The sequence below is a fragment of the Geotrypetes seraphini genome, chromosome 3 (genome assembly GCF_902459505.1).
Source record: "Geotrypetes seraphini chromosome 3, aGeoSer1.1, whole genome shotgun sequence".
NCBI lineage: Eukaryota > Metazoa > Chordata > Amphibia > Gymnophiona > Dermophiidae > Geotrypetes > Geotrypetes seraphini.
This window is the reverse complement of record NC_047086.1, coordinates 201,670,286-201,690,678: the sequence shown is the minus strand read 5'-3', so window position 1 is coordinate 201,690,678 and position 20,393 is coordinate 201,670,286. Positions and strand designations below refer to the sequence as shown.

The following is a 20,393-nucleotide window of genomic DNA, read 5'->3' as shown; positions in this document are numbered from 1 at the left end:
CAGGACCTACTCCGAGCGATGATCTCGTCGGAGCTGTCCGCTGCAATGGCCCATTTGCAATCGACCTCGACCCCGCATGTGCCAGATCAGCCTGAGCCTCGCGTCGAGCCACCTCGAAGAAAAGCGCGCAAGCTTCGCCGCATTCCATCCTCCTCGGACTCCTCACCGAGGCACCCGAGGCGCTCTCCCTCCACAGACCGCCGCGGTGCAAAACGTTGTGCTAAAACGACAGAAATCTCGAACCGCCGTACCTCTAAGAAGGCCCGGGGTTCCCCCACTCTACGAGGCCGTTCACCTACACCTCGTACGGGACCGCTAAGGGTGGCTGAGTTATCACTCTCCAACCTGCGCATCCTCCGAACTCCCCCTCGGACCGGGACTCCGACCCGAGGTCGCATGTTCGACATCAATCGGTACCTCGAACCCCGACATCGTCTCCGAGGGGCTCCTCGAGACGTCGGAGATCTACGACCCCGGAACACTTTCACAGTACTTCCCCGGTCTCGGAGCGTGGATCGGAGCAGGAACCTCGATACTCGAGGGAAGCCTCCCCATCCTTCTCCACCCGACGGAGGTCTCGTTCACCGACCCCGCACGGGACCTCGGGAACACCTCGCCCATCCTTCACTCGCTTTGTCCAGGACATGGGCCACGCTTTGGACGTAGACCTCCAGTCCGACTCCAGATACTCCAAGGAATACCTAGCGGAGCTGGATATGCCATCCCTACCCAGAGAGTCCCTCCGCTTACCGCCTAACCCGGTACTCCAACAGGCCTTCTTCAGGAACCTGGAGACCCCCTACATGGTCACAGCCGTACCCTCCAAAATGGAGGCCAAGTACCGCACAGTACCCTACCCGGGATTCGAACAACCACAGCTCTCCCACCAGTCGCTGCTAGTAGAATCCTCCTTGAAAAAGGCCCACCCATCCCGGGTCTCAGCCGCGGGCCCCCCAGGCCGAGAAGGCCGAACCCTAGACAAGTTCGGCAGGAGACTATATCAAAATGCCATGATGGCCTCTAGGGTGCAAAGCTACACTTTCACCTTCACATCCTACCTCAAACACCTCATTGGACTATTGAGAGCCTTTGAGACTGACCTACCGGCCCCCGCCAAGGAGCGTTTGGCCTGCTTTTAGAGTCCCTCTCCAACCTGCGCCTCCATCTATTCCACGCGGCCTACGATGGCTTCGAACTCTCCTCTAGAGAGGCAGCCTTTGCTATCGCTATGCGCCGACTAGCTTGGCTGCGCCTGGTCGACATGGACCCCAACTTACAGGACCGGTTGGCTAACCTACCCTGCGTGGGAAAAGAACTGTTTGATGACACGATCGAGGCGGCTACAAAACGCCTCTCCGAACACGAACGCTCGTTTGCCTCCCTCGTCCGGCAAAAACCTAAACCGCCCGCGCCCAGGCCGTTCAGGGCCCCTCCACGCCGCTACCCACAAAAATCCACCCCTCCCTTCTCGCGGCCTCCACCCAGGCATCCGCAAGCCCACCACCGGGCCATGTCCAAGTCCCAACCGCCTGTGACTTCCAAACCACCCCCGTCCTTTTGACGGGATTCGCGGAAGGGGGCGGGCCCCCTCCGCCATAGTCCCAGGCCTCCTTCCCATCGGGGGCCGCCTCAAAGCCTTTTACCCTCGCTGGGAACAAGTCACGTCAGACGCATGGGTCCTTGGCGTGATCTTATCAGGATACTCTCTCAACTTTCGGGCCATGCCTCCAGACAACCCCCCAAGGAATTGCCCTCCAAACCGGACGTAGCTACCCCTACTCCTCTCCGAGGCTCGAGACCTGCTTCGCCTCAGGGCAGTGGAGGACGTTCCCCCCAACCAACGGGGGAAGGGCTTCTACTCCCGTTACTTCCTGGTACCGAAAAAAATGGGAGACCTACGCCCAATACTAGACTTGAGATGCCTCAACAAATTTTTAGTACGGGAAAAATTTTGGATGCTTTCCCTACCGACCCTCTACCCCCTGATCGACGAGGGCGACTGGCTCTGCTCCCTCGATCTGAAGGAGGCGTGCACACATGTCCCAGTACACCCCGCTCACCGCAAGTTCTTGCGTTTTCAGGTAGGGGACTGGCACCTACAATACCGAGTCCTCCCCTTCGGCCTAGCATCATCACCTCGGGTCTTCACCAAGTGCCTCGTGGTGGTTGCAGCAACCTTACGTTCCCAGGGCCTCCAGGCATTCCCCTACCTGGACGATTGGCTGATCAAAGCCCTGTCCAGGGAAGGGGTTATCTCAGCGACCCAACAGACTATTACCTACCTACAAAGTCTGGGGTTCTAAATAAACTTCCCAAAATCCCAACTACGCCCCTCGCAGTCCCTACAGTTCATCGGGGCCACGCTGGATATGGTTCGCCTCCGTTCCTTCCTCCCCCCTCCGCGCCTAGAGGCATTAGTAAGTCTGAGTCGAAGGATCTCTCGGCTGACCTCGGTATCAGCTTGACAGATGATGACTCTCCTAGACCACATGGCCTCCACCGTCCATGTCACACCCTTCGCCCGCCTCCATCTGAGAATCCCTCAATGGACCCTGGCCTCTCAATGGCGTCAAGACCGGGACCCGATCGACCGTCCCGTGACAGTGACTCCTTCCTTGCAAAGATCGCTCCGCTGGTGGGCCGACTCTTCAAATCTTTCCAAAGGTTTACTCTTCCTCGCCCCTCATCACAGCAAAGTACTCACCACGGACTCGTCAGAGTACGCTTGGGGAGCCCATCTGGACGGCCTACACACGCAGGGGATGTGGTCAGCGGAAGACCGCCGCTGTCACATCAACGTGCTAGAGCTCCGGGCCATCTATCTCGCAGCTGTAGCCTTTCAACATCTGCTCCACGACCGGATGGTCCTCATCCGAACCGACAACCAGGTAGCAATGTACTATGTAAACAAACAAGGAGGAACAGGGTCTTGGTCCCTCTGTCGGGAAGCCCTGCGCCTCTGGAAATGGGCAATCTCCAACAACACCTTCCTTCGAGCGGTGTACATACAAGGAGAACAAAACTGTCTGGCGGACAGACTCAGCCGCCTCCTCCAGCCACACGAGTGGTCACTGCACTCTCAAACCCTACGACAGGTGTTCAAACAGTGGGGGACATCTCAAATAGATCTGTTCGCATCCCCCCACAATCACAAACTGCCTCTCTTCTGCTCCCGGATGTACTCCCCGGACCGGCTCGAGGCCGACGCCTTCCTCCTCGACTGGGAAGGAAGGTTCCTGTACGCGTTCCCGCCGTTTCCTCTGATCCTGCGGACGCTTGTCCACCTGAAAACAGTACAAGCCACCCTGATCCTGATTGCTCCTCGCTGGCCACGCCAGCCTTGGTTTTCCCTTCTACTTCAACTCAGTGTCAGAGATCCACTGCCTCTGCCTCAGTTTCCCTCTCTACTATCACAGGGTCAGGGTTCGCTGTTACATCCCAATCTTCAATCTCTTCATCTGAATGCTTGGTTTCTTTCTCCCTGACTTCTCTCCCCGTGTCTCAATCAGTAAAGGAGATATTGGAGGCCTCTAGAAAGACCTCAACGAGAACCTGCTGCTCCCAAAAGTGGACCAGATTCTCAGCCTGGTGCTCCTCTCACAGCCAGGACCCGGTGTCGGTCCCCGTCCCCCTGGTCCTTGACTATTTACTTCAATTATCTCACTCCAGCCTAAAGACCAACTTCATTCGAGTACACCTCAGTGTGATTGCAGCCTTCCATCAGCCCCTGGAAGGGAAAGCTCTCTCGCTCCACCCCCTAGTCTCTCTCTTCATGAAGGGTCTTCTGAATGTCCACCCTCCTCTCAAACCTCCCCCGGTGGTTTGGGACCTTAACGTGGTTCTGGCTCAACTAATGAAACCTCCATTTGAGACCCTAGACAAATGCCATCCAAAATTCCTCACTTGGAAGGTGATTTTCCTGCTTGCGCTCACTTCCGCTCGGCGGGTTAGTGAGCTACAAGCTCTTGTGGCGGACCCACCCTTCACGGTATTCCATCACGACAAGGTGGTACTCCGCACTCATCCAAAGTTCTTGCCTAAAGTAGTGTCTGATTTTCATCTCAATCAGTCCATTGTCTTACCTGTGTTTTTTCCCAAGCCCCACTCTCATCCCGGAGAGGTGGCGCGCCACACTCTTGACTGTGAGAGCGTTGGCCTTCTACCTCCAACGCACTCAACCACACCGGAAAGTCCCACAATTGTTTATGTCCTTCGACCCAAACCGGTTAGGTCACCCAGTCTCCAAGCGCACCTTGTCCAACTGGTTGGCCGATTGCATCTCCTTCTGCTACGCTCAGGCTGGTCTCGCACTGCATGGTCGAGTAACGGGACACAAGGTCCGAGCGATGGCAGCCTCCGTAGCGTTCCTCAGGTCCACACCTATTGAGGAAATCTGCAAGGCTGCCACGTGGTCTTCGGTTCATACTTTCACCTCCCATTACTGTCTGGACTCACTGTCCAGGAGCGATGGCCGGTTCGGCCAATCGGTTTTGCGAAATCTATTTGCTTAAATTGCCAACTTCCCTCCACCCCTTTTCAGTTAGCTTGGAGGTCACCCACATGTGAGAATATCATGCCTGCTTGTCCTGGGATAAAGCACAGTTACTTACCGTAACAGGTGTTATCCAGGGACAGCAGGCATATATTCTCACAACCCACCCACCTCCCCGAGGTTGGCTTCTTTGCTAGTTAAGTGAACTGGAGACCACGAGGGGATGCGCCCCCTAGTGGAGCAGGAAGGCACGCATGTGTGGAGCAGCAGAGCAAACTTAAATCTTCAATCAAGTTTGCTTGTAAATGCTTCCGCATCGGGGCTCCGTAGATAACGTCACCCACATGTGAGAATATATGCCTGCTGTCCCTGGATAACACCTGTTACGGTAAGTAACTGTGCTTTATCAGCACTTCCGCCATCTTCCCCGGAAACGAGGTCAGACTTACCTGTCTGTAGTTCCTCGGGTCACCTCTTGATCCCTTTTTGAAGATGGGCGTAACATTTGCTATCTTCCAATCCTCCAGGGTCACGCCTGTACTCAGGGACCCCCCCTAAACCTGCTTATAAGTTAAGTAAACTTGTTAGAACTTGCCATAAGTGCAGTGACAATTGCAAGTTTTAAACTAGTACCTTGTTGGACATTTTTTGAAGTATTTTGAAGTGGTTTTTCATATAATACCTTTGGAGGAGTGATTAAACATTTTTCATAAGAGGGCTATGACTGGAAGGTAAACTCTTTCCCTAAGGGAGGCCTCAAAACCTTCCCTTCAGAGTTTCAAATCTCTGAGCTTTCTTATAATTTAGTTTCAATCACCCTTCACTGGTTTATTATTTACAAGGCCAGTTTTTCGGTGTATATTGATTACTTTTAACCATGGCTGTTTTGGCCTTCCTTCCACCTTTTTTTTTTTTTTTTTTTTTTTAATAGTCTGAAAATTACATTTGCATCAAACTAGATATTCCACCTAAGTTAATATTTGTGACTTGTTCATTCTGCAGCATCTTATGAAGGAAGCGCAGAGAGTTGTAAAATAAAAGGGGGGGGGAGAGGTGAGGATGTATTCAAGTTTATTTTGGGTAGGTCACCTTATGGAAAGAATTGGTTTTGGAGAAGAAAATGTTACTGTGCAGAATTTTATATTTGATTTGTATATATTTTAATATTTTTAAGATGAGACTGTGGATGCTTTGAAAATAACACCTGGAGACATCAAAGAGATGACATGGCCCAATAGTAGAAACTCTGGCCTGAGTTACACATCATTATTCAAAATGCATCCTACGCAACAGATTGATGATACTGCTACTGCTGATCAGTTCTATTCATCTGGCAATCAGGTTTGGATTAGATTTTATTTGATTTATCTATTTACTTATATTTTGAAGACATTCCCCCAAGGTGGGGTCCAGCAAGAATATGTCAAACACAAACAGCAGACAATTACAGCAGCAAAAAGTATTCAAATAACAGGGCATAGTATGTTGATTAAATTAACACAATATACAATAAAGCATTCGAGTTGACAGCTTAGGATGGAAACAAGGATGGAACACATAGATAATGGAGTAATATGGCTTGTAAATAGTGGAGTAACATGGCTTGTAAATAAGGAGATCAATTTAAAGAAAGGTGTATTAATAGAAATGTTTATTACACAGAATTGCAAGTCAGTCACACCTACATTTTAAGGCTGCGGTAGCGTTTTTAGCGTGCACTGCAGATTAGCGCACGCTAACCCCCGCGCTACGTAGAGAAACTAGCGCCAACTCAATGGAGGCATTAGCGTCTACCGTGCGTGGCAATTTAGTGTGTACAAAGGCCCTGATTCTACAGCTGTCTAATCAGCCTATCGGGATGCACGTTTTAAAAAAAAAATGCTCCCCAGGCAAGTCGCCTATATTTAAGGCGCCTCCGGGAGCCTAGGGAGGCCCGCAAGATGCCTAAGCTCACCTAAGAACCTTAGGCGGGCCTTAGACGAACCTAGGTGGCCCTATGCGTCTCCCTAGTAGAGGAAGAGACGCTTAAAATGTAGGCCAGCAAAATGCTGGTCTACATTGTAAGTAGACGCGGCCGCTATACATATGGCAGCAAGGGATCTCCTTGCTGCAATAAGTATAGCGGCCGCAGCTGCCTGTCCCATCGCCGGCAGGAGGATGCCCAATCCTCCTGCTGGAACCCCCCTGGAACCCCCCTGTCCCCCAAACTGGTAATCGCCGGCAGGAGGATGCCCGATGATCCGACGACTCCCCCCAAACTAACCTCCCTCCTCCAACTAACCTTTAAATGTTGGTCAGCTGGACGGGTCTTGCTGCCATCCAGCCGACAGGCCCGCCTTGTGAAAATGAGACTGGCCCACCCCTTCCCGGCCCATCCCCGCTAAATCTAAGGCCTGATTGGCCCAGGCTCTAGAAGCCTGGACCAATCAGGCCTTAGGCATAGCGGGCCGCTCATCCCCACTAATCCTAAGGCCTGATTGGTCCAGGTACCTAGCCTGGGCCAATCAGTCCTTAGGATTAGTGGGGATGGGCGGCCCGTTATGCCTAAGGCCTGATTGGTCCAGGCTTCTTGAGCATCTGTGCGAAAAGCTACAACCATCCAGACAACCATCATTCTTTGACATGATTGGTCCTTGAAAACTAATGGCAAGTAATTTTTATTTTTTATACAATAGTTATCCTAACTTGAGCAACATAGCCATTGAAGCATTCTTACCATTTGAATCTTCTTATCTTTGCGAACTTGGATTTTCAGCTCTTAAATTAAAAAAGAGAACGACTGTAGATGGTAGCTGATGAAATGCGTGTTTGCTTGTTGACTATTGAGCTGTATTTTGAGTTAATTTGCACTCAAAAACAAGCACATTCATTGCATTGATTAGCAATTATATCTACTTTAATTTTACCATTGTTAGTTATTCATATGTAGTTTAAAGAACTTTAAATAACTCTAATTTAAATTTTTTGTTGGCTTTGCAATTTTATAATTTCAATTATGTGTCATGAAAAACATTTGCTCCATTTAGTGTGCCATGAAAAACATTTGCTCTGTTTAGTGTGCCAGGGCTAAAAAGGTTTTGAGACACACTGGTTTAAAAGAATGGTGAAGAGCTGGATAAGTCTACTAGTACTATTAATTATTTCTATAGTGCTACCAGATGTACGCAGTGCTGTACAGAGTCACAAAGAAGACAGTCCCTACTCAAAAAGTTTACAGTCTAAACAGACAAGACAGACAAACAGGATGTCATAGATACAGTTAAGGGGAATGGTTAATCTGTTGGCTGGGTTGGAGGGCAGTAGTCAGTAGGGCTATGGATTGAAGGCTATATCAAAAAGGTGGGTTTTCAGTCTGCTTTTAAACAAAGGAAGGGGCTTGGTGGACAAACTTGGTTAATTTATTTCAGGCATGGGGGGCAACTTGATGAAAGGAACGAAGCCTGGAATTGGCAGTGGAGGAGAAGGGTACAGCTAAGAGCAGCTTAACTGAGGAACAGAGTTCTCTGGGAGTATAAAAGGAGAGAGATATTGAGGTATAGCAGAATGAATACACTTATAGAGTGAGCAATAAGAGCTTGAACTGTATTTGAAAGCAGATAGGGAGTCAGTGAATTGATTTAAGGAGAGGGCTGACTTGAGTGTAGCGAGATTGGTAGAAGATGAGTTGTGCAGAAGGGTTTTGCACAGATTGCAGGGGTGAGAGGCAGCACTGCAGCAGACCAGTTAGAAGTAGATTGCAGTAATCTAAGCGTAAGATTACAAGAGTGTGGACAAGGGTCTGGATAAAACAGTGTTATCCCAATTACATTTCTTCATCAAAGAACAAGGTGCCCTATCTGCCTTTCAATCGGGATTCCGAAAATTCCACAATACTGAAACCATCCTCTACATCATCAACGACTTCTGGAACCTGCTAGATCTCAGCGCAGCCTTCGACACTATTGATTATCATCTTCTCATTGAGCGGCTCTCTGAAATAGGAATTGGAAACATTGCGCTGCGATGGTTCTCCTGTTTCCTAAATAACAGATCCTGAAACCGATCAAATACTGTGTTCTGTGTTGATGATTTATTCTAATGATCAGACATCTTAAACACTTCAGTATTGGATAAGATGAGGGGGATGGGATTATGAATGATAATAATAGGTAACTGTTAATTATTAAGATATGGGTGGGAGGGGTGGGATTCTTTTCTATATATATATTTGGAGGTATACAAATAAGATTGTCAAGTGATTAGTTAATATATTTCTGGATGGTTAATATACACTTGTAATTTTTGAAAATGAATAAAGATTTTAAAAAAAACAAAAAACTGTGTTCTGCACAGGGCTGTGGAGTTGGAGACAATTTTGGGTACCTGGAGTAAGAGTCGATAAAAATGTACTAACTCTGACTCCTGATAAATTTAAATTATAATTTAAAAAATACAACAAGTTCAAATGTCCCATTTCACAAACAGGCAAATTTTTAAAATGTTGCACGGGAAATTACGTTTCGCGTAAAATAACTAACTTCTGAACCATTGCTTATTTTTGAATAAAACTTTCAGTTTCTTTTCTTATATTGAATTCAGTAAAACGACATTGCATGTGCGTGAAAGATAAACGATCAGAAAATGTCCAAATAAAGAGATTCCAGCAGGAGTTATTTTTTTTTTTAAAGAATTAAAAGAAGTAGTAGAGTATAATCGCTCATCAAAACTGACAGTAGAAGAATCCATCCTTGTTTATCCCAAGATTATTAGTGATGTGGCTAGAACCATAAGAGCAATGCCACCCACCCAAGTGATTGTTGAAAGACTATTTTCAGCTCAAAAAATAACTCAGATTTAAGAGCTTCTATGAAAGAGGATCTGGCAGAAACAATTCTGTTTCTTAGAACAACACTACATTCAGTTAGTTTTGGATTGAATTTAACAGCTATTCTATTCTACAACTATATTCCAAGTTTAATATATAAACTGTTTTAGGTTTTTCAGCTTTTGTTTTTGTTCATGTAGTTAATCTTTGTTTTTGTTTTAAAACTACCAAAGAATGTGGTTCATATTTTTAAACTGGTAAAGTTCTTGTTCCTGATTTTTATGCATGCTGTGCTACTACTTTATAACCACTTGATAAAAACAATAAATAAAACCTTATTGTTTTCATTTTTTTGTTTAAACTGGCCAATATAGTAGAGCGTCAGCTTCCTAACCAGTAATTCTGTGGTTAAATGGCGTGTATGTTGCCTTCCTTCAATCAATGTGGAAAATACATTAGCATATTAAATACAGAGGCGTCTGAGTCATGGGTATCAGAAACTGAGGAGTCTGAGTCGAAGGATTTATCTACCGACTCCACCGCCCTGGTTCCGCAGGGGGCTCTGCTATCCCCCTTACTATTCAGTCTCTATGTTAAACCTATCCTAGAGATAGCCCACAAATTTCAAGTACAGATTCATTCCATCGTGGATGACATCCAATTGTACCTACCGCTAGGAGAAGCCCATGATGCCCTGATTGCAAAACTCCTAACCTGCCTGGAGGTGCTAGGAGATTGCTTTCTGGAGCAAATGGTAAAAGAGCCGACAAGAGGCGACACCACCTTGGACTTGGTCCTAAATGGTCTCACCGGACCGATAACAGAAGTAGAAGTCATGGTTCCACTGGGAACGAGTGATCACAATGTAATCAACTTTAAACTTGACATCGGGAAAGGGAAACATGCCAAAACCTTAACCACCACCTTAAACTTTAAAAAGGGTAAATACGATTGCATGAGAGCCATGGTAACAAAACGACTCGAAGATGGTGGACAAACTTGAAACAGTAGATCAGGCATGGTGCCTATTGAAAAATACTATTGCAGAAGCACAAGATCTCTACATTCCAAGGATTTCCAAAGATCGGAGAACTAAAGGCAAAGGAGAACCGGCATGGCTTACCATACAGGTGAAGGAAGCCATAAAAGAAAAGAAGGACTCTTTCAAAAAATGGAAATGCACGAAGACAACCGAAGCCTGGAACAAACATAAAGATGAACAGAAGAAATGTCACAAGGCGGTGAGGGATGCAAAACAGGACTATGAGGAAAAAAATAGCCCAGGAGGCCAAAAACTTCAAGCCCTTCTTTAGATACGTGAAAGGGAAAAAACCTGCAAAAGAGGCAGTGGGACCCCTGGACGACAAGGGAAGAAAAGGGTACATCAAGGAAGATAAACAAATCGCAGACAAACTAAATTCCTTCTTTGCATCCGTCTTTACGAAGGAGGACACCTCAACAATACCTGAAGCGGAGAAACTGTTTACAGGAGAAATAGAGGACAGCCTCACCACAGTTGAAGTGAACTTAGATCAGATATACTACCAGATCGACAAACTTAAAAGTGACAAATCCCCTGGACCGGATGAAATTCACCCGAGAGTCTTGAAGGAATTGAAGGTTGAAATCGGAGAGTTATTGCAAAAACTTGCAAACCTGTCAATCAGAACTGGTCAGATACCAGACGACTGGAGGAAAGCGAACGTCACGCCAATTTTCAAAAAAGGATCGAGAGGAGAACCGGGCAACTATAGACCTGTGAGTCTTACGTCTGTCCCCGGCAAGATGATTGAATCACTGATCAAGGATAGCATAGTTCAGCACTTGGACACACACGACTTGATGAAACCCAGTCAACATGGATTCAGGAAAGGGAAATCGTGTTTGACGAATTTACTCCAATTCTTTGAGACCGTGAACAAGCAAATTGATAGTGGAAAGCCGGTGGACATAATATACTTGGACTTCCAGAAAGCATTTGACAAAGTTCCACACAAAAGACTTTTCAGGAAACTTCAAAGCCATGGCATAGAGGGAGATATACAAAGATGGATAGGCAAATGGCTGGAAAACAGGAAGCAGAGAGTGGGCATAAATGGGAAGTTCTCCGACTGGGAGAAAGTGACTAGTGGTGTACCCCAGGGCTCGGTACTTGGGCCGATCCTTTTTAATATTTATATCAATGACCTGGAAAACGGAACATCCAGTGAGATCATCAAGTTTGCAGACGACACAAAACTCTGCCGGGCAATCAGATCGCAGGAGGACAGTGAGGAACTCCAGAGCGATTTGTGTCGGTTAGAAAAATGGGCGGAGAAATGGCAGATGAAGTTCAACGTGGAGAAATGCAAGGTAATGCATTTAAGCAGTAAAAATAAGGAATACGAGTACAGAATGTCAGGTGCAACTCTGGGAAAAAGTGAACAGGAAAGGGATCTGGGTGTACTGATAGATAGGACCCTGAAGCCGTCGGCACAATGCGCGGCAGCGGCAAATAAGGCAAATAGAATGTTGGGCATGATAAAGAAAGGAATCTCGAGTAGATCGGAGAAAGTTATAATGCCGCTTTATAGGGCAATGGTCAGACCCCACTTGGAATACTGCGTCCAACATTGGTCTCCCTACCTAAAGAAGGATATAAAACTGCTGGAGAGGGTGCAGAGACGAGCAACTAAACTAGTGAAGGGTATGGAGAAACTGGAATATGAGGATCGACTTAAAACACTGGGATTGTTCTCCCTTGAGAAAAGGAGACTGCGTGGGGATATGATCGAGACCTTCAAAATACTGAAAGGAATCGACAAAATACAGCAGAGAAGATTATTTACATTGTCCAATTTGACACGGACAAGAGGACATGAAATGAAGCTAAGGGGGGGCAAGTTCAGGACTAATATCAGGAAGTTCTGCTTCACACAGAGAGTGGTTGACATCTGGAATACTCTCCCAGGGGAAATTATTGCGGAATCGACAGTCCTAGGCTTCAAAAGCAAACTAGATGCATATCTCCTTGAGAGAGGCATATAAAGATATGGTTGGCTATAAAATAATAAATGTATATTTGATACGTATTGTAAAGTATAGTTAATAGCAGAGGCTCATTCAAACTGCATCCGACAGAAGCATTGATATCACTGAGAACATATGGAAATCATAATAATAATAATAATAAGAAGAATACGGAGAAAAATAAACCTCAATTGTGGGAGGTTGGGACTACACAAGTACCCAGCCCTCAGCACATCATCACAGGTTTATAAAAAAACTCCGTTTACGTTTATATAGACAAAATTTTCATTCACTCAAGATCACTTTTTTCCATTTTTCAAATTATTTTTTAGAAAAGGTCTCATTATAGGTGAAGCAACTGTCCGAATGTCAAAATCTTAATGATATGAACCCCAAACTTAACTAAATTAGTAATGAAGGCTACAGCTCGATTTCATTTGTGCAGGAATTTTCAGAGGCACAATATGCAACAAAACCACACTAAAGGGAAAAAAACACTCATCTGAAGAGGTGAAAAATTCCAAGGAGACCATCCGCTCCTAATCCCGACAGAAAAGACTTTCTGTTTCGCCTCCACTGGCTACTTCAGGGGATATCTGCCATCTTCAGGTGTCTCCTTCTTTCCTGCAATCCCTACAAATGCTGGCTCTTCTCAAAATGGAGTCGGGACTGTGAGACGCGCCCAGTTCGAATATCAAACGAACTGGGCGTCATGACGTCATCACAAAGCGTGATGCGTGATAGGCCAAACATCGGCAATTAAACAGACCACCCTGTCAGCTGTCATAACAAGAAATTTTAACAAGTTCAAAGGAACGGTTGCCACTCATAAGTTGTATTCAGCCCTAATGGTTCAATTGTCTGTAACCTGTTGATCCAACGTTGTTCTTTCTGCCATAATATTCTTCTAATGTCCCCTCTTCTTTGAGTCAAGGGCAGTTTTTCAATCACCCAACATTTCAAATTTTCAAATTTGTGATTGCACTGAATACAGTGAGCTACCATAGGCGCTGTTAACTTCCGGGTATTAATACAACTTTTATGTTCAGTCATTCTGACTGTTAGAGTCCGTGATGTCTGACCTATGTATAAAAGGTCGCATGGACATTGAACTGTGTAAATGATATTAATAGATTGACATGAGGATATATGATATAGAGTATAATTTTTACCATCAGAAGGATTAATAAAAGAAGAAACCTCAGCCATTATCTTGCAATTTGAGCAATGGCCACATGGCTTATGCCCCGGTGTGTTGCTAAGATCTTCTTCTATAAATTTCTCTTTAGCAGTATGACACAGCCAGTCACTTAAATTTTTATTCCTTGATTGAGAAAAAATAAATCGTTTATTCTCAAAACAGGGTAAAATTTCTCAAAAACTTGTTAAAATTTCTTGTTATGACAGCTGACAGGGTGGTCTGTTTAATTGCCGATGTTTGGCCTATCACGCATCACGCTTTGTGATGACGTCATGACGCCCAGTTCGTTTGATATTCGAACTGGGCGCGTCTCACAGTCCCGACTCCATTTTGAGAAGAGCCAGCATTTGTAGGGATTGCAGGAAAGAAGGAGACACCTGAAGATGGCAGATATCCCCTGAAGTAGCCAGTGGAGGCGAAACAGAAAGTCTTTTCTGTCGGGATTAGGAGCGGATGGTCTCCTTGGAATTTTTCACCTCTTCAGATGAGTGTTTTTTTCCCTTTAGTGTGGTTTTGTTGCATATTGTGCCTCTGAAAATTCCTGCACAAATGAAATCGAGCTGTAGCCTTCATTACTAATTTAGTTAAGTTTGGGGTTCATATCATTAAGATTTTGACATTCGGACAGTTGCTTCACCTATAATGAGACCTTTTCTAAAAAATAATTTGAAAAATGGAAAAAAGTGATCTTGAGTGAATGAAAATTTTGTCTATATAAACGTAAACGGAGTTTTTTTATAAACCTGTGATGATGTGCTGAGGGCTGGGTACTTGTGTAGTCCCAACCTCCCACAATTGAGGTTTATTTTTCTCCGTATTCTTCTTATTATTATTATTATTATGATTTCCATATGTTCTCAGTGATATCAATGCTTCTGTCGGATGCAGTTTGAATGAGCCTCTGCTATTAACTATACTTTACAATACGTATCAAATATACATTTATTAATTATTACGATTGTATTCCAAAAAATTGCTGGCTATAAAATAAGCCAGGTGTATACCTAGCAGGGCCTCCGCGTGTGCGGATCGCCGGACTTGATGGACCGAAGGTCTGATCCGGAGATGGCGCTTCTTATGTTCTTATGCCTCTTGGAAATCAAAAACTGGATGTCCGTCAACAAACTACAACTGAACGCCTCCAAGATGGAACTCCTTTGGATCTGCAAAGAACGCTGTGACCGTGAAAAATAAGGAACTACTTTTCAGAGTCTGACTTTGCCCAATTACTCTATGCTTTAGTAATCTTCCACATGGATTACTGCAATGTGCTATTCAACAAACTCATGATGAAGAATGTACGAAGTCTGCAGCATGTGCAAATGCAGCGATTGGGCTTCTGAAAAACCTCTGTGCCCGTGACCCTGTCTTTCCATGTTCTAGCGTCAGCTCTCTGTGTCGAATTAGGGATAATTTGTATCATACACTGCAACTTTTTCTGTGTCGAATTAGGGATAACTTGTACTGGAAACCTTGGATCATAAGGACAACCATAGCAAATTGTAACTGTATAGTGTGTTATCATTAGCCCCTAGCATGTATCAAGTTAGGATAAAAACTTGTACAGAAATTACATGTTAAAACCTGTAACCCGTTATGAGCTCTTTGGGGACAATGGGCTAGAAAATGAATTAAATAAATAGTGTGCTCAGAGAGGAAGGGGTGAATTTTGGTGATATTGTAGAGATAGAAGTAACAGGCCTTAGCAGTATGTTGGGTATGTGTAGAAAATGAGAGGTCGGAATCAAGACAACTCCAAGGCTGTGAGCAGAGGAAACTGGAGTGATGACAGTGCTGACTAAGGTTTCCGGGCTATCAGAGGACACATGAAAAGTGGCTATCAGGAGTACTGATAAAGGGCACTCTCGGGATTCTCAGAGGCATAGGCCAGTCAAAGCGTCAGCTAGCAAAATAGATTTTCTCAGCACACTGAGCTCTTTTGGGGCTGTCTATGGTCCATCTTCCTCCTTGACAAGGCATTCTTCCCAATTAAGGTTTGAAGTCCAGCCTCTGGTGACTATGGGTTCAAGAGGTCCTTTCCCCTTGTGGAAGATGCTGAAGATCAGTGGGTTCTGGAGGCCATAATTGACGGGTATGCTTTGGAATTTGAATGCTTATTCCAAAACCAAAAAAACAATGGAGAACGGATATAATATCTAGTGTTGGAAAGGCATTGGGGGACCAACTGTGTGTGTATATATTAACTGAGCAATAAATGTAAATAATATGTAGGTCCTCAGTTATCAAGACTCTGAATCATCAGGACAAGCCTGTAAAAGAGTTGTGAGCTGTCTTAACCCAAACAGGGTAAATCAAGCGTGAAACATCCCTGGTCTTGTGTATATGTGATTGTGAAAACCAAAATTAATATAATTACAAAGAGTCACTCCCAATAATGTTGCAAAATTGTGCAACTCAAAATTCAATGTTCAAAACAAGAGACTAAGCTCTCTGACACAAACTTCCCTTTGCTGTCGCTGAAAAAGCATTTAAATTCCAGGAAAAAGTACATTGAAAGTTGTACTTATCTAACTGGTTATGTACATTGTCCGAATGGCAAAGTAATTCAAAGTCGTCTACAGAGCTCCATTTTGGAGAGAAAATCCCCTTCTTTGGGAGCTGGCACTGAACATTCGCTGGAGACACACTGGGGAGAATTATCTAACTGGTTGTGTACATTGTCCGAACATCAAAATAATTCAAAGTCGTGCAGAAGAATCAGATGCTCTACAGAGCTCCATTTCGGAGAGAAAATCCACTTCTTTGGGAGCTGGCACTGAACGCTCGCTGGAGACACACTCGGAGAGAAAATCCCCTTTTTTGGTAGCTGAGACACACTCGGAGAGAAAATTCCCTTCTTTGGGAGTTGGCACTGAACGTTCACTGGAGACATACTGGGGAGAATTAAGAGACGCTGAATTTCAAAATGAAAATGGTGCTCTGGAGTGCCTCTCCATTCTCTCCAGTGTGAATCCAGTGTGTGGATGTGTGTGAGGATGTGACTTGTGGTCAGTACCACTGATTCTCACATTCTTTCAAAATGGGCTGAAAAAGTGTCTGGTCTTTGGCTCTCTGAGGGTTCAGATTGCCAATCTTTCTTGTTTTGATCCTCTGCCTCCGAGAACCTCTTTGTCTGCTCATCTGGACATTGTTAGGTTTCTTAGGGGCACACTGCAGCTTTGCGCCCCCCTCCTCCCCCTGCTGTGGCTACTCTGTCCAACTTGGAATCTCAATCTGGTTTTCTGATTGCTTGATCATCTGCCCTATGGGCCTCTGGAATAAGCATCATTATTGGATCTCACTGTTAAAACTATAACTTCAGCCCATAGGGTTTCTGAACTTCAGGCTTTAACCTGCAGAGATACTTTTCTTCAGTTTATGGATTCCATTGTGTTTCTGCACACTGTTCCCTCCTTTCTCCCGAAGGTGGTCTCTAGTTTTTACATCAACCAAGAGGCCTGGCTTCCTACTTTTACTCCTTCAAGATTGTGAAAGCAGGACCGAGTGCTGAGATCACTGAATGTGTGCAGGATTTTGTTGCGGTACTTGGAGGTCACAAACAAGTTTCAGGTTTCCAACCACCTGTTTGTACTGGGTCCTGGCCGTAAGGGCAGGCTGGCTTCGAAAGCCACCATTTCAAGATGGATCTGTATGGCTATTTCATCAGTCTATATCGCTGCTGGAAATAAGCCTTTTTTCTCTGAGGACTCATTCTACTAGAGGTTTCCTCCTCTTGGGCAGTCGTCAGCAATTTATCTTGAGCAGATTTGCAGAGCTGCTACCTGGTCCTCCTTGCATACTTGCAGATGGACAGCCACCAACACCTTGACTGTGGTGAATGATCTGAGCACAGACACCAACCTGACGGGCAGCACCGCAACCTGGAAGTGCCTCCCGAGAACATGCAACCTCAGGAACCTCCGATGATCCGGGGGAAAAAAAACCCCAACAACAAAAAATCGAGATGTGGAGGTACACTTTCGAGAAGTCCAAGGAAGCAAAAAAACTCCCCAGGCGCCACTGCTGCCACCCTGAATGTATCGTTTCCAGCCGGAAATGTGGAACTCAGAGGATGGCGTTCACTGCCTTTAGGTCCATAATTAGTCAGCAGTCTTCAGAATTCTTTCATTGACATGATGAAGTAAACGGTGTATCTCCCGGTGCCCCAGTTTCCCTTTGGAACAGGCTCTATATCTGCCTGATCCAGCAACCTGTGTGCCATGGCTCACACCTGGCTGGCCCTGTCCGGAATTCCCACAGGAGGGGACAAGAAGAATTCTGGCAGAGGCCGGAAAAACTGTAGTCGGAGACCTTTCCTGAGCACAACGAGGACTCACTGGGCTGAGATTACCATTTGCCATTCTGGAAGGAAGGCTGAAAGCTGCCCCCTGAATTGGGGGGGCCCTCCGCCAAAGACCTGGACTGGTGGGAGCTCCGAAACGCTGTCCCGCCGCTGAGGGTCCGGTGAACTCCTGCAGGGACGAAAATCCGGCCATCCCACACCCCTGGTCGGACGAGGTCTAGAGCCCGGGAGCACTTCAGGCTACAGACCTGAATCCTGGCCATAGGCCATCCACACCTTGGCCAAACAGGAGCGAACACGTAAAAGGAACCTGCTCACTGAGCCTTTAGCTGAAGTAGCACCCAACCACTGGTGAATCCAAGTCATTTGCCGAGCGGAGCCTGAAGAAGCTCCAAGCCTAGTTCAAGATGCTACAGAGTGCTTCGGGGAAAAAAAAAAAAAAAAAAGAAGTTCTCAGCAAGGCTGCAGAATCAAACTGAACTTCAAGGGGAGTGACCGCACAGGTGACCTTGCAGAGGGGATTGGTGTTATTTTAAGTTCTGCAGCCAAGGCTGGAATGGATGCACTACCGTATAGTTCAGGCTCCAGAGGAGATATACAAGAAGGAAGATTAGCAGAGGTAAGAAACCTAATCTTTCATTACAAAGTTTTACAGGATAGATGTGGCGGCCAAGTAGGATGCTGCTTTTTGGTTCCTCCATTTTGACAGCAGGCTCATCAGTACCACCCTGACTCTTAAGAGACTGCTCTGTTACGTCCCACTTGTCCAAGAATAGAGTGCGATTGCACAAGAATAAAAGATTTGGTTCTTACGTTTGCTGATTTGTCTTCCTTGATAGATACTGGTAAGCTGGACATGGTTTCTTGACCAGCCTTTCTAAGAGTACCACCCAATTATGTTATGCACTTTGCCTTGAGGGTCCTTAGCTGTAGCACTCCCCTCTTAGTGCAGGCTGTGTCTCCTTATAGCAGTTTCTTTCCAGTTTATACTGTTTTTGATAACATGTTTCAATTGTTTGATTGTTAAGACTTTTCATGTTATAAGCAGATTTGATTTACTTATCGGGGAGTTTCCCCTTACCCCTTCCTTTTTTGTCTATGTCCTCTACTGATGTGACTGTCTGCTTTGGCACAAACTAGTGACCAGAGGGGAGGGCAAAGAAAATTATGTAAATGAGGCTTCCTACAAGCAGTCTTATGACATGGGATGCATAACCCAGTTGTCCAGGAATAGAGTGCGGATTTACAAGAAAGAAGATTAGCAAAGGTAAGGACCTAATCTTTCGTTGTGTGTAATACCTTAAAACTTAAGAGGAAATATTTTGTTCAGCTCCTTACTTGGCTCCTATTATATTTATAGCTTAGTATAATCTAAAAATATAAATGCTTAAGTACTAACAAATATAAAATACTGGGGAAATGTAAACACCAATTTGAATGTCCTAATTCCTAGCTCATTAGTTCTGTAAAATGGACAAATATTGGACAAGATAAGGGGGGGTGGGATTATGAAGGATAATAATTGATAATTGTTATTTATTAGTATATGGGTGGGAGGGGTAGGCTTCTTATATAATTATCTATTTGGAATATTACAAATAAGAATGTCAAGTGATTAATTAAGATATTTATGAATGATTTGTTGTACACTTGTTGTAATTTTTGAAAATGAATAAAGATTTTTTTTAAAAAAAAGTTCTGTAAAATGGGATTCACATTTTTTAACCTCAATATTTTTCTTAATTTGTTTACAGTTCTCATTTAACCAGCCTATCAGCTCAAATTGTCCTTTCACATGTCCAGTTGTGAATCCATTGTGTACCCCCCATTACCGCTCAGGTAAATAAAACTTTTTTTTTTTCTCTTGATGAATTGAGGTATAGACCTATTTCAGTACACTAAGAAAATAAAATGAATATTAAAGGGGTCAAATTGAGATGGTATTTGTCTTGATTTTCGCTTCTCTTCATGCATTATCTGCTCACTTCATATTTTGCTTTAGTGACTCACCATTGAGCTTTTTGCAGTGTACCCTAAGTTACTTGAAAAATGGATGATGAGAAACGTCCTCAAACTCAACAAATCAAAGACAAGGATATTATGTTTCAGAGACTATAACTCTCTACCTAGCACAGAACTAGAAATGTTCACAGGTGAGAGACTAATCTAATCTAATCTAAACCTTAGGTTTGTATACCGCATCATCTCTACATTCGTAAAGCTCGGCACGGTTAACAAGAGTTAGGGTAGAAAGGAACTCCAGTAGAGGGAAGAGGCAAAATGAAGAGAAAATTTAGAGGACTAGAATAACCCAAGAGGGAGGAGGAGTTACATTTTTGAAATGAGAAAAATTCCTCCAAAGAGAAAATTCCTCCAAAGTACTGGGATTTAACTAGACTCGAACTTAACCTTCAAAATACATCACTTCACTAGTGAAAAAATTATTCTTTAAGATGAGACAACTAAGGATAATAAGACTAGTCCTAACCCAGGACAGTAGTACAATCTGTCCTAATACCATACCTAGGCTATTGTAATTCATTATATTGTGGCATTACAGAAAAAGAACACAAGAGACTACAAC

At 44.7% G+C, this 20,393-nt stretch overlaps 1 protein-coding gene across 6 annotated transcripts in view; it reads left to right on the top strand.

Moving 5' to 3' along the window:
* SENP1 (SUMO specific peptidase 1) overlaps positions 1 to 20,393 on the top strand; it is a 311,959-nt gene that overhangs the window by 19,917 nt on the left and 271,649 nt on the right. For all 6 annotated transcript variants that reach the window (XM_033935398.1, XM_033935399.1, XM_033935400.1 and 3 more), the window contains 2 exons: positions 5,667 to 5,833; positions 19,564 to 19,648. In XM_033935398.1, the coding sequence (XP_033791289.1) occupies positions 5,667 to 5,833; positions 19,564 to 19,648 (252 nt within the window). The remainder of the gene's footprint in view (positions 1 to 5,666; positions 5,834 to 19,563; positions 19,649 to 20,393) is intronic.